General features: G+C 37.0%; 1 protein-coding gene across 3 annotated transcripts in view; it reads right to left on the bottom strand.

Annotated features, from left to right (window-relative positions):
- The window catches only part of HEATR5B (HEAT repeat containing 5B), a 66,494-nt gene that overhangs the window by 34,161 nt on the left and 17,856 nt on the right, over positions 1 to 14,477 (bottom strand). For all 3 annotated transcript variants that reach the window (XM_075707030.1, XM_075707031.1, XM_075707032.1), the window contains 8 exons: positions 14,100 to 14,209; positions 13,112 to 13,275; positions 10,928 to 11,103; positions 9,604 to 9,709; positions 7,623 to 7,813; positions 5,893 to 6,052; positions 2,906 to 3,095; positions 1,388 to 1,557 (listed from right to left, as the gene is read on the bottom strand). In XM_075707030.1, coding sequence (XP_075563145.1) covers positions 1,388 to 1,557; positions 2,906 to 3,095; positions 5,893 to 6,052; positions 7,623 to 7,813; positions 9,604 to 9,709; positions 10,928 to 11,103; positions 13,112 to 13,275; positions 14,100 to 14,209 — 1,267 coding nt within the window. The remainder of the gene's footprint in view (positions 1 to 1,387; positions 1,558 to 2,905; positions 3,096 to 5,892; positions 6,053 to 7,622; positions 7,814 to 9,603; positions 9,710 to 10,927; positions 11,104 to 13,111; positions 13,276 to 14,099; positions 14,210 to 14,477) is intronic.

Raw genomic sequence — 14,477 nt, 5'->3', positions numbered from 1 at the left:
ACAACCAACTAGTGGTTATGAAGTCAATACAGGAAGAAGAAATGAAACTAGATTGTGGAACTCTGTGGTTTAAATTTGGCATTAATTCCATTCAAAAGTGAGTTAGAAAGCAGTGAAGATTTTGCTAATGGGGCAGGTAAGGCAGACCTTGCCTATATATCTACATATTTGCAGTATAAAGAAATGCACAAGACAATTGAGAGGAAAACTTACCAAACTAAGTATGACTTGGAAGTAAGGAATATCAGAAAAGAGGAGGAAAATAGCTTTTGTTTAGCAGAGGACCATAAAGGAGCCGGAAAGAGACAGAAGAAAACCCTGGCAAACGTCTTCACGTAAGAACTTCATTGTCTGTAATATTACCCACTAGTACGTAGAGAGTAAATGGCTATAGGGATTGTCTGTCGTGTAGTACATAGTATTCATACAAAAAGGCCTACCTACTTTTGGGTACGTTGCACCTCTTTCATGCAAAACTTTGTGAAAGGACAAGTGACAGATTCAGGGAAAACACTGCACTCCCAAGAGTGCTCCAGAGTGGGGGCGGGGAAAGCAAGGGTAAGCACAGGGGGGGAAGCATGTAACAATGAGAGAATGCACTAGGGAAAGTCTGGATGGCAGATTAAGAAAAAGTTCCAATATTGACGTAAGTAGGATCGCACTCCTTCAGGTCACACAGAACCACCAGTTCCACAAAGAATGACACAAAGAACTTTGCAAAACATCCAACAGACATTAGGGAGAAGCTTTTCCAATTTCTCAGTATTGGACTGCTGAACCTCTAAAACATACTTTTAAAAATAGTAGTAACAATAATTAAAAAAAAAGCAGCAAAAGGCACACCCACACACACCACCTTTCCTCTTACAGTTCTGTTTGGTATGTATGGGGTTCCAGCCTCTGCCTCACTTCCAGGCTTAAGCCATGTTTTGCTGACAGAATGCTAATGGACAGAGAAAGCAATGCTAACAACAGCAGCGCAAGAATTTGAATGTCAACATCTACTATGCTGACAGTGGTGAAATAAATCTAAAATCTCCTACCTTTCCCCAACTCACTCGCTTCCCTCTATGCATGCAATCAGTTGGAGGAAATGGAGCGTTGCAGCCTCTTTTTAGTCAGTCACAGTATATATAAATGCTTGCTATCTTGTGCTATCTCAGGTGAAAGAGAATCAGACCCTATGACTTCAATTTGGGCAGCATTCTGAAAAGATCCAAAATGGCTTGGAGACAGACATCCTTTTATTGCACTCCAGTGTTTTGGCAAATGTGGCTTGTTTATTACCTATGGGTACCCTTGACATCTTGCTAAGTGCTTCTCCTGCCCTCTAGCCAAGCATGTACATAACACTCTGAGAAACAAAAGGGATGCATTTTGTACTCACACAAAGACTGGGAACCAGACTGGACAGGTTGACATGCCGTGGTGCAAACATATGAAGCTGCTGAAGGCAGGATATGGCAGCTGCCTGAACAAGCGAGTCTGAATGGTCTTGTGTGATTGCACATCCCACCAAACAGGAAGAACGGATTGTTGAAATTGTAGCTCCGTTACCTAATGATGTAATATGATACCCTTAACACAGCAAAATTTGTGTGACAACTGTAGACTTTAAGCCTTTGAGAAACAACAACTTTTAATGCTTCCAAGTTCACAGATTAACATGCAACTTTTCTGAATTCCTACCGCAAATTAGTATCTACACAACTTCAAAGAAACACTACAAAGTGTGTCAGTATCCCTTTGTTAGCTCAGTTAAACAACATACCGTCCAAATGAAATTTTGGATCAATGATGTTCAGTCAGAAATATTTTGAGAATATCTTCCCAGGACATGAAACCATTCAGTTATCTGAATTTCAGTTTTGAAAGTCTCTTTCATTCTACATATATGGGCAACACTTCATGCACCAAACCATTTCTTAAAATATCAGGTAGCACTTAAGCTAATATACATGAATGCAGGTGATTTTAGTTAGCTGCATTAGATAAGCTGCACTGCTCTAATAGGACAAGCATTCAAAAGAACAGTATTTAATTTGAAAAATAATCCCATTCTGTATTTTAAGTATTAACCTGCATCAGGTTCATAAAAAATCTTGAATTACAGAAAAATGTAACATGCAGAAGACATTCTACATAAGTTGTTGTTTATTTAAAAAGTTAATGACATTCCAGATCAAAAGGTTAACACACAGCAAGCAGATACACAAGTTCAATTAAACCACCTAGAAATTTTTCATAACTAGAAATTTAAGTCCAGTTATTTAGAGTTAAAATTTCACTAGCAGCTAGCTCTCTGGCACTGCATCAAAAACCATCCTATAAATATTCCTAAAAATCCCAGTTAGACGAAGTTACAGATCTGTGGTTTTGCTATCTGACACACAGAATTTCAGATATAGTGTTTGGCATGACAAGATCTTATTCTCTTGTAAGGTACAGCGATCTAAGAATACCAGGAATGAGTGGAAATGAGTTACAGTTCACAATATTATCAATTATGCCAAACTTAAGCTCTTGCCATCAGTTAAAAATAAAATTAATGCATGTTGAAAAAGCAGAGGAAAAATCTTGCCTCTTGCCCCATACACAAAAACATATGCAGCAAGGGTGTTTTTCATCTTTTATCTACCATGCAAATTTGCCATTAGTCAGAACACCATACACCACTGCAACTTCTTTATACAAATCTCAAACTGCAGTCAAAAAAAGCCCCAAGCAGTCATAAGTAGGATCAGAAGTGAGGTTGCTTGCAGGACTGTAACTGAATTTGTCAACATCCCCTCACCCCCGCCTGCAACTGGAACAAACAAAAATTTATTTTCTTCCATTTAAGATTGCAACATATTATCTTTATACAAGTTAGATTTTTTTGATTTCTCTTCAAATTCCCACTAACCTTGCAGCTCAGGCCCAACAGTAGTTATTATAGCTCCAAGACATCGACCTAAGCATTGATGTACTTCTGTATGCGATGGTGGAACAGTTAAGAGCAGAGTAAGAACCAGAGAAAGCGTTGGCTCCACGTATCCACGGTACATTGGTCCACTAGAATCTACTATCAAAGCAAGTGAATGGAGAGACCAGGTCTATCAAAAAAAAAAAAAAACAAACACCACAAAGGAATATTTTTCAGTAATAGATTTAGGAAATTTAAACGATTTTGTATGCAGACTGAGCCTAGCTCTGTACGTCCTTGCTTAAACATGTCTAGTTAGCTACTCTGACTCCAGAAGTGTTTCAAAGGTCTCAGAATCTCAATCAATCACCTGGGAGTTTAAATATCTCTAGCATACTCCCTGGCTATCAGCAGTTTTGGGGATAATGGAGATGAAGATGACAAAGAATTTGAGCAAAAAATGGTTAAGTGCTTTGAGGTAGAAAAATACAAACACAAACACCACACCCACTTAAAAAAAACCCCAAAACCAACAGAAAAAAAGAGAATCATTCCACTGTAAAACTGGATGTAGAGTCTGAAATGGGCAGTTGACAAAGTCCTTACTGGGGACTGCCTTTGACATTCCAGTAGAAACTGATTTGCATGACAAGTTGAAGATTCATGTGCATTTTCTAATTAATTTTCTTATTAGAAGGTACAAGAGAAGCACGCAGTGCTGTTCACAGTCAGTGTACTACAGGATGAGAAAACAAAATGGTGGAAGATCAACCTATTTCAGTTGCAAGATAATTAAATAATAAGAGAGCAAAATAATTTATTGCAATTGCCAAAGCAAGAAATGGGTGAGGGGACAGTCTTTTTGGTCACTGACATTTCATAGGAAATCAATTCCTCTGACAGACCTGAAAACATTAGCTATCTCTCCATAATATCCTACTAAATTATCTTATTTCAGAATTTTCTTCCATTAAATACATGATGCAATTGCATTGAAAATACTAACTTAAAAGAATGTTATGGTTATAAATCTAGACTCTTAGGAATGAGCTGGAAAACCTGCCTTTAAAACTACTCTTTTTTTAATCCTTTCTGATGCAACCCAAAAACCATTAGCACTAGCAATCACATAAGTACTTCTACAGTCCTAACCACATGGTAGCACATTACAGCTTATCCTTTCATTCCTGCAAATTTCCATTACTCGTATTCCCATACAGTTTCTGTGTAACCATGCTGATCTAGTGAGGGATGAGATTTAAAAGCTTAGCTTTTCAGTGGCCTGGTGTTGTACTCTCAACAGAAAATAAGGCAGGTATGCAAGTTCCACCTGGGCTTCCCCTATACACCTCACATTTTTTTTCATGAAGAAGTAACCCTTTCCTTTTTGTTTTTTTAAGTGAACGGTATACAATTATATGCCTCAAAACTACTTACTCACACATGAAGTAAGTTACATATGCAAACTGGACTTTGTCTTACTTTAAATAAACTAAGGAAATTTAAAAAAGACTTTAAATTGTATTTATAGATTATTGTTTTTAAACATTATCTCCACACAAAATTAGGCTTGTTTTCCCAAGTGAGAAGCTTCACTATTATTTGATTATTTTTTTTATTGCCCGGAGGAAAAGAAATAAGAAGATACTATATTACATGTTCTATCAAGTTAACAATTTAAATCAAAGTGGAAGTATAATTCTGTATAGTTACTGGGGGCTTCAGCTTCTCTATCTGTGGGTATAAAATGCCCCTACTCATGGGTGGCACACAGCTTTCTGCTGCTAAAGCGTAACAGTCAGTCACTATTCCGGATGATCATTTCCTTGCAGTAACTTGTGAAAAGAATGACAAAAAATTACCTGTTATATCATGCAATTACATCATAAACTTTGAAGAACAGTAATTACAGAAAAGACGCTTGCTTTTACTCTAAAAAGGTTTCTTTTTTTCCCCCCTTCTTAAGTAATTCTTCTGTTCTAGTGCTTTGATAGATCTCATTGCTGGAGAAAAAAAAAAAATCAGCACTTTTCCCTCTAATATTCAACTTCTTACTGTAAAGACAGGTGTACTGGTCCATCTAGCCCTCTCTTCTTTCTACAGCAGCAGCCACAAACAGATGCTTAAGGGAGAGTGAAGACAGACCAAGACACTGACCCCTCAAATTTCTCCTGGAAGAGTAAAGACAGCGTATTCTCCGAATTTTCAAGTATTTTCAACTTAGGAAACTTTCTGAACTGTGCAGTTTATACATATTCAGCAACTCCAAAGGCATTGGTCTTTCAGCAGCATGTTTGTCCCCTTTTTGCTCTACTAGCAACTTTTAGCAGTCAAGTTGTCTTCTTGTGAGACTCCACATGTCTATAGTCCATAGTGGATAAAAACCCCTCCCTGCCTTTGCCTTGTCTTGGACTTGTCTTCTACTAGGTTCCCCTTCTGTCCCCTAACTGCAGTTTAGCTTGCAACACATTTTTGTTGTCATAATATGACAACAAAGATGATGTACTGCCATACTGTATTCACAGTATCACATATATGGAAATTACTTGGCAAAGAAAACTCCTGCTCATCACCTAAGACTCCAGTAACTGATCACGTTAACCATTAAAAACTTCAGTTTAGGCAGCTAAGGTACAACTAACACATTTTGCTTCACAATTACGGTCAGTTCAGAATATGCCCACAGTGAATTACTCTGGCTCAGCTGACAAGCAGACACTTGTCAGTCTGAATTAATGTGACCACTTGCAACTGCCTCCCTAACTAACAGTAAGGTTATATTTTAATTGCAATACACATTTGGAATTCTGTACTGTAAGAGTTTATTAGGAAAGTTCCACTTTCTTCACACTCCCTCTCATATGCTGCCTCTGTAAGATTTGGCTTATATATGACAATCTCTATTAAAGAACATCTGAGCAGGAAATTTAATTTTTTATTTTAACCCTGAACATTTTGAAGTAGTTTTGTGGTGACTGTGTTTTTACCTGGACTTCAGGAGAGGTTCCATCTTGTGCCAAAGCCAAGAGAATACTGACGCTAGTTTTCAGATGCTGTCCAGAACCTATACCACCAACATACCGATGGAGACAGCCCAGAGCCAAAGAATGGCCTGTTCTTGATACAACATCTCGAGCAGATTTTAACCTATCAATGTTTAAATAAAAGGAAATAATGTAATTCACTAAGTTTGTTACAAAGAAGCCTTCAAGTACCATAACAGTGCTAACAGAATTTTGCAGGCCACCTTACAAGATCTTGAGAAGCCTTAACAACAAAAGCAAAACCAATGTACTTAACCTGTATTGCTATTAAAGCAGATTATATATAAGGCAAGTGGAGGTGGGGGGAAATATTTTAAAAGTAATTTTCTTTCTTCCTGGTCAGAACTTGACATTTTAGATGACAAACAGTTTTGGAAGTAAAAGAATATAGGAAAAAAATCTAGTGGTTACCAGTGTTTCACAGCAGGCTAGTTTAATAATCAGAAAAGTCACTGCTAGACCACTGCAGTGAAATGGAATCAAGAACGGAAAAATTACAACACATATTGAGAAAATGACAAAGGAATCCACAGCTACGTCTTCCACTGCAAAGTCAACTGAGTAACTTTTTAATACAGCTGTTTTCTTCTACAGCCAAGTTCTATGACTTTTCCAATAACCTTTTTGTTTTAAATAGTGTTTTATTAATGAAACTAAAGGAGAATGAGTATCATTCTGAATGACCTATTTGTATGAAGAAGTGACTTGAGTATTTTCCACAATATTTCTGCTTCTCATTGCACGCTGCAGACATAACTTTTTAATTAAAACCTTTTTGGGGGGTGGGGAAGAGAAAGAAAAGAAGGATATCCTAATTAGAACAATGAAAGGTTTTTTTTTTCCCCTCTGGTTGTCTGTATGTGAGATGCAAGCATGCTCTTAGCCATCAGTTAACAAAGTAAATGCAAATCTCAAATATAAAAAAATTACTTGACAGTGTCAACAGACTGGCAACCATTAACAACTTGAATCCTACATAAGAAACCAAGGAAATAGTCCCAGTAATAGAAATTCAAGGAAAGACAGTAAAGATTATGTCCTTTATTACAAGATGAAATGATGGGAAAAATTTAATTACCCAGAGGTAGGAGAGCTGGACTGAGGCTATGTGCATGCAGCCTGGCCAGCCAAAAACATGGGCTGCAGCCCTGAGGCAAGTGCATTCTGATTCACAGACAGGCTGATATCTTAAATTTAAGCCAAAAATTGGGAAACATGTTGTCTTGTTATATCTACCAGGCATCTTTCTAAAGACCCGAGATTAACAACAGAATATGGAAAAAAATTATGGGCCAGTAGGTAAGTTAAATCAATATTTAAAGAGAATGTTTTGATGAAACAGAATCACTATCACACAATTCATATTACAGACACGCTTAGTGTAAGCTGCATTTAACTATCTGAAGCAGTTTAGCCACTTTCAAGTAACTCATCAAAAATTATTCATTGGTATCATTTCACATTCCAAGTAGTTTAACAACTCAGCTTTTATTCCTGGAAGAATCACATGAAAGAAATCAAAAAGAGAAGGCTCTTTTTGAAGGTCTGTTAGTTCTACATAATCATAGCAATCAAGCATGAAGAGAATAATCAATATGGTATTTAGTAGAGGAATCTTCCAAACTATGTTAAATTATATTTTTATTTAATTTTCTGAATCAAAACCAACTTACTTATCAAAACTGTATTGAGCCATTCTAGCAATGAAAGAGGCTTCTCCAACCACCTGAGCCATTCTACCAAGAGCTTCGCCTGCTGCACATCTCAAAATAGGGTTAGGATTATCAAGGGCACCCATTACCAGTGTCAGAGCAGATTTGCGGACTTCTTCTGGTCCTAATGTGCTTTTATTTTCAGCTAAACCCTACATGAAAAAAAAAAATGAAAAACACCACTCCAAAGCAGGAGAGATATAACAGCAATTTTACTGTACTTTCAATTAAAAATTATGCACTTTTATTTTTGTTTAAATTTGTGGTCATTTATCCTAAAATATGCTGGTTGAAAACATTTAAAACTCAAAATCAACAACACAGGTAGAGTGTTGGCAAACATAAGACTATTTCACATACAGGAAGACCTGTTGCACCAGTCTTTTTTATGAAATGCATTACAGTGCTACATGCGCCCTAGTGCTACTGAATCTGAGCTAGCTTTACACAGGACACCCCAGGAAAAAAGAGAAGCTTTAAAATCTAACTGCAACATCTCTTTCTGTCAGACAGGAAAACCACAGCTCAGTTATGTTTCTGCACGAATCACTTAAATCGAAGACATTTTAGGCACATGAAAATATTTTTTTCTTAATAATCACATCTTTGCAAACATTTATACAGCCTGTTATATGAACATTCTATAGAACAGTAACACTAAACACTGCTTCTGCAGCTTCTCTGGCTCACATATTTCCTTAATAGTACATCACCTTTCACTACAACTTTGAAGAAGTCTTTTACTTCGGGAAAAATAAACACATGTAAAATACAAACACTACATGTATTATAGAGGAAGAAGTTGATGGCTCTGCCACAGATTCTCATTTTCTCTTCCAAAATCCTCATTTCAGCTCAATTTTGACAATTCTTTGGCCATTTGGCATGGCATGGGAAACTCCAGCATCTGCCTCAGAATCTACTTTTCAACTTGTACCAACATGGTTCAAATTACTAAGAACAAAGCAAGGAAGAGAGGTGCTGTTTTGTCAATGTATTTTGCCCATCAACCAAGGACATGGAGCCCTGGTAACAATTAGCTTAAACTAGGCAGCCATTTGTTTTATGGCAGAAGTCAGGCAAGAAGAAACTCATCCAATCTTTAGTTACAGGCTGGCACTTCTATGAGGGTAGCTTCCTCAGTGCACAGGCCTTAGTTGCTCTGAAGATGAACAAGGATGACAATGACAGATGTTGTCCAACAGACTCGTGAATTGGAAACTATATAAAAACAGCATCAGGAAAAAACTAGAAATGCCTTAAGAAGTTTGGCTAATAGAAAGAAAATCCTACACTCTAAGACACTGTTCCACAAAGCCCTGAGGCAATGCAAGTCACTGAAACCAAGTATTTCTCAGGAATATTATTTGTGACCTGCTGTCTAGCTTCCTGACTTGATAGCATGAGGCTGGATCTCCAAGTGTAGACAGAGAACACAGAGCTGTAACTGAAGTAAGCGGGACTGGACATAAGCATCTAGAATTCTGTGGGATATTAGGGAGTCTTAAGAAGAAAAAATTAAGACATCCAAAATGGAAACCCAAACCTATTTTTGTTTTTATTTCCATGAGCCTCATCTGCAAAATACTCTATGACATGAGGGTGTTTTTAAGTACATATGACAAAGTACTTAAATCCATGAGTACAGTGCAAATAAAACTAGAGGATTTAAAAAGGAAAAAAAAAAAAGACAGTCTGAACACCACAGAATACTGACTACGCGAGCCTCATCTGTTCTCTGGACTCTATTCTCTCTGGACTGATACATACAGAGAAGAGCTCACACTAATATCTGAAAAAAATTCAATTCTGGTATTTTCAAAATTCTGAATGTTTAAGTGGTACCTTTAGTAACATTCTTCTAACAGTCTTTTGTATTGAACATAAATTGATGAATCAAACTGCTGAACTTTGGCATCCATTATAAGTTTACAAGTTTTACCTTCAAGGCACTAAGAACAGCAGTAAAGATATTAAGCTGCACGGCTTGCTGGCGAACACCTTTAGCCTGCTTCACACATTCAGCAAAGTGATCCAACATCTGTAATCTAAAACAAAGGAAAAGAACACAATTTAAGTGATATTCTTTCAAAATACAAACTAAAACACAGCTGGTAAAAAAAAAGCACACAACAAAAGGGCCTTTTAAGTTCAGTCACAGAATTTATGCTTCAGGGGCTGCAGAAGGTATTCACTTTAGGTAGAAAGGGTAGAGTTATTCTGAACGTCCTTTTGCTGGTTTTTTTAGCTCAACCACAAATGTTTACTATTCCTTTTGAAGAAAATGCCAAGAGGAAGTAAGTCTTCAGATACATTTGGCTGTATAACTAGAAAGCTATGAGGACAAGAGTGGAAAAATGCTGCCTCTCCACTACCATTCAAAATAGTGTTACCCTCCATATTGCTATCATTGTTCCTATTGTTTTCCCCATTTAACCTTCATTTTCCCCCCATTTAACCATGCCAGAAAGTGTTATTGGGAGGAGTACTCCCTAGAAGATACCAAGAACAGGAATATAATGAATAATCTGCATTCTTAACTACTTGGCAGTTCGCGAGCCAACTCTTTCCATAGCTAACAACAGATAGAGATCAAGTTGAATTACTGCAAGCTGGCCTCAAGTCTATCCTACACTTACTGCAAAATGAGACTGACTGCTAAGAAAAAACTGTTCCCATCAGGATTGCACTGAAGGATAATTTTACTTTAAAACGCATCTTAGAGCTGCTTTCACTCTGTGCTCAGTGATGAATTAGCTAAACTGAATGACAAAAGTAGTACTGACAACTCGTAACTCTGCAAAGGTAATGTGGAACACAAAGGAAAATAAGCTGAAGTCCATTCCCTCTTTTTCATCACACATAAAATCATTTGCTGAGTATAAATCAAATGGTCTTACTCATGGAAGCCAAATTTAATTCAATGGATGCCACTGCTATGGTTTCAAGGTTGATTGAAGTTAATTGCAATGGATATTTTTGCAGGAAATTACTACTGTTAAATGCAGTAAGAGGAGAGAAGACTCTAGTCTCCATCTCTGAACCGTAATCTTCAAAATTGATAAAATTGAGGAAATCACCTTATTTCTAAACTAAGTAGACATATTCTGGAATCCTGAGACACAATGAACACCAAATACTGAACTCTGAATTTAAAGACAGTTGATATCAAAGTAGATTCTTATTTCAAGAAAAAAGATTGAAACATAATACTCTCCAGAGAACAATGCATTAGATTTTGAAACTGAACACTGATGTAAACTGACCTATGTTTGTAAGAGACATGAGGAAAAACCACACCAAAGAGAGCCACAGATGCATCGATGACAGATACTCCTAAAGGAAGGGGACCAGGTACAGCTTCACCAGCAGGGATGCGCAAATAAATAGAAGATGGATCATGTTCCAAAGCACCACTTCCAGAGGCACTGTTTGGCTGAAGCTGCAAAATGCCACATAATATAAATATCTCTGAATATACCTTCGCACATAAAATTTGGAACCAGAGGTAACCAAAACATGTTTGCAGTAGCTTAGAACAACAAAATAGCTTACAAATGCCCGAATGCAACTGCAGTGTCCCCATGCATATGCACACTAGCATTTACATGGCAAGCTAAATCCTGGAGGGTCAAAGCAGTTAACAGCTGGATAAATGCACAAACTATCACTCCTGGTAGTCAGAGATGGAAATTAGAGAAAACCAGATTAATTCTGGTACTAATAGTAGCTTCTGACTCAAAGTGACATTTCAGAAAAAAGGTTATTCATACACTCTCTGTTTGAGCATTAAGTTACAATACAGCATATTAAATGATCAGTTTTGGCTGTAATGATTCCCTACACAGAAAGATTTAGAAACAGCACTAAAATAACTAACATTCCTATCATCATGAAAATACTTCCTAACCATCATTCTTTCAGGAAACACGACTAAACAATCATCGATTTTCTCTGAAGAAAAACTTATTTTCATAACTTGTTAATTATCAATTGTGAAACAAAATTAGAATCTAGTAGCTCTGTATTTTTCTTAAAGGTCAGAAAACAGAGCAAACATTTGTTGAGACCTCCACATCTCTAAAAATTAAAATGTGACGGAGCACAAGAGAATCCTGTAGTGCACTACAGGGCTTCAGTTACCAACAGTGACACTTAAAAAAAAACAGGCAGGGGGAGCATCCCAGAAAGCTCTGTGGATTGAAGACTGCACTGGAAGTCTCCTACACCCACCACAACAAACAAGGGAAGTTTACAAAACCCTTTTTTCGCTTTGATGTGCTGATCTTTTCTCAGAAACAGTTTCCCCTTGGTTTCTCACACTTGGTATTAGTCTTGGCTTTTGGATGTGCTCAGTCAAGACAGCTGCCTTCTGAGAAACCTTGCCATTATTAGATAGGCTGTGGCAAAAGAGGCATTTTCAGCTCCCCCCTTCTTACGCCAACAAATTTCTGAGAAGCTGAGTTGCAAGGTTTATGATGGCACAGTTCAGCAAATGCTCAGAACAGTTAGTTGTCCAGGGAATACAGTTCACCAAGAAATCAAAAATCAGAGCAGAATTATGAAGGCAGAGATAGGCTGGTGGGTATATCCAGACAGACAAACATTTTTGCTTCATGTCATTGAATCCTGAAATATATGAGGCGAAAAGGCTTGAGAAGAGGTGGCCAGCCCCTTCCTATTCATCACAAATTAGAAAAGCAAAGAGAAGGCACACAGTTTTCTAAACTGTTTAATATTAACAAATTGTTCCCTATGCTACATTCCTTCTCCAGAGGCCATATGAAAAATAACTGGATCAACATTACCAGTTGATCCGAAAAAATTTTATTGAGACCCTCATAGCAATACTTGTTTTGTTTATTTTTTTTTAATTTTTTTAAATTAATTTTTTTAAATTTTTAATTCCTATGTTTCAAAGACTCACTTTTTTTAGAAGCGCAGCAAATTCCTTATAATGACAATGAAATTGTGTCATCACTTCCAAATGACATATAAGATTTCATACTACACCTATAAAACCAGTTAAGTCTTGTTTTGCTTTAACGCCATTTGCAATACTGATACTTTGACAGCAGTTTCATTATAAAACATGTTAAGTGGAACTTAGGTTTATGCCAGTTCAAAAAAATATATGAGAACAACTGCTAGACTAGGAAGATCGGGGGGGGGGGGGGGGGGGGGGGGGGGGAGTGTTGTTTTGTTTTAAACAAATTAGGTTAGTTCACTAACCACAACCATATGAGTAGCGTTATGCAATTTATATCTCAGCTGTAGGCAGTTTTTAATCAAAACAGTACACTGTAGATGGAAGGACTTACATCTAACAAACCTCTGAAATAAGACTAAAAACAAGGCTTGAAGCCTTCAGTTTCAGAAGGCTTCCCACACACACACATCACACAGACAGATAGTGCAGACAATTCACTATTCTTCTAGTTTTTTATTACCTGGTCTTCAATTGATTTATGGTCTGTTTCCTGCAGCCAAGAGCCAAGAAGAACACTATCATCATAATGACAAAGAGACCTTAGGAGTGATGTGGTTGTATTAGCAGAGTTGTCTGTCAAAGTGAATTCTGCTACCAACTCTCGAAGAAGAGCATTAAATGATCCTAGAAGGATGGACATTGAAAAGAATCATTGCTACTTCTTATCCAAAACATTTCAGCTAGTGATCCGAAGTTACAAATCAAAGCACACACCATTGCCTCGATTGTACAGGTAGCAAACAGACAGAGAAGTAAACCTGACAAGACTAGAGTTGAGAGCAAGGCTTCAAACAGAACCCCGGGCTCCCAGTTCCCAAACCAATGTTCTGAACAACAGATCAGGCCATCCCTTCCAGGATGACAAGCCAGATTTTGAAAAAATCTACTCATCCACGTGATCATGTAAACTTAATGAATTAACAAAAACAAACAAACGAAACCCAAAAAGGTAATCTGTCAGATCATGTCAGATCATGTCAGATCATGTGATGGTACCTCGCAATTTAATAATAATAGCATAAATCTAATAGATCAAGCCAGGTTAAAAAACAAAAACAAAAAAAAACCCGAACAAAAACCCCACCCTAAACCTTCATTCTCACATCTGCCCCTTGAGTATCCTAAGAAATAATGTTCTCTATCTGTTAAGTAACAATGACAAAACACCTAAACTGGATTTCAGAACATGATCTCCGTACCTCTCAATCCTATAAACGGGACTGTAACTTTTATACTCTAAGGGTTACTTTAATATTTTGCAACATTCATACTCTGTAGTTATACTATCAAGATGACATACAGGAAATGAGGAATACAGTACAAGACTCTTGGAGATTCCTAGTATTCTATTTTGATTCTTATATCTGCTTCAAAGGCAAGCACCAAAAATACATCAAAAAGAGTAAGTAGAATTTTTACTTTAATAAAAATGTTAAAAATTTATGTACCTTCGTATGTCTTTGGAGGTAATAAAGCCAATATATCATAAAGTCTTAAACGGACCATAGCTGCGCTAGCTTTGAGATGAGCTCCATGGGCTTTAATTACTGATGGAATGCTGCAGAATCAAGAGAAAAAGAGAAAACCAGAAATATTGCAGTTACTGAAAAGAGTATTTTCAGATTTCTTTTCACAAGATGTGTCTCTAGCCAAGACAAGAAAACAGTGTTCAGAGAACTACTCTGAGCAACATTACTCAATTATCAGAACATTTTCAGAGGTAACTGTGCGGAGCAAACTTTTTTGCAAAAACACACACTGCTGTAAATCAAAGACATGTACCTCCTCTGAAGAAACTCCTATTTTGTGCTTTTCTTTTATTCTGT

This window comes from Pelecanus crispus, chromosome 3 (genome assembly GCF_030463565.1).
Source record: "Pelecanus crispus isolate bPelCri1 chromosome 3, bPelCri1.pri, whole genome shotgun sequence".
NCBI classification, from domain to species: domain Eukaryota; kingdom Metazoa; phylum Chordata; class Aves; order Pelecaniformes; family Pelecanidae; genus Pelecanus; species Pelecanus crispus.
This window is presented reverse-complemented; position numbering and strand designations above follow the sequence as displayed.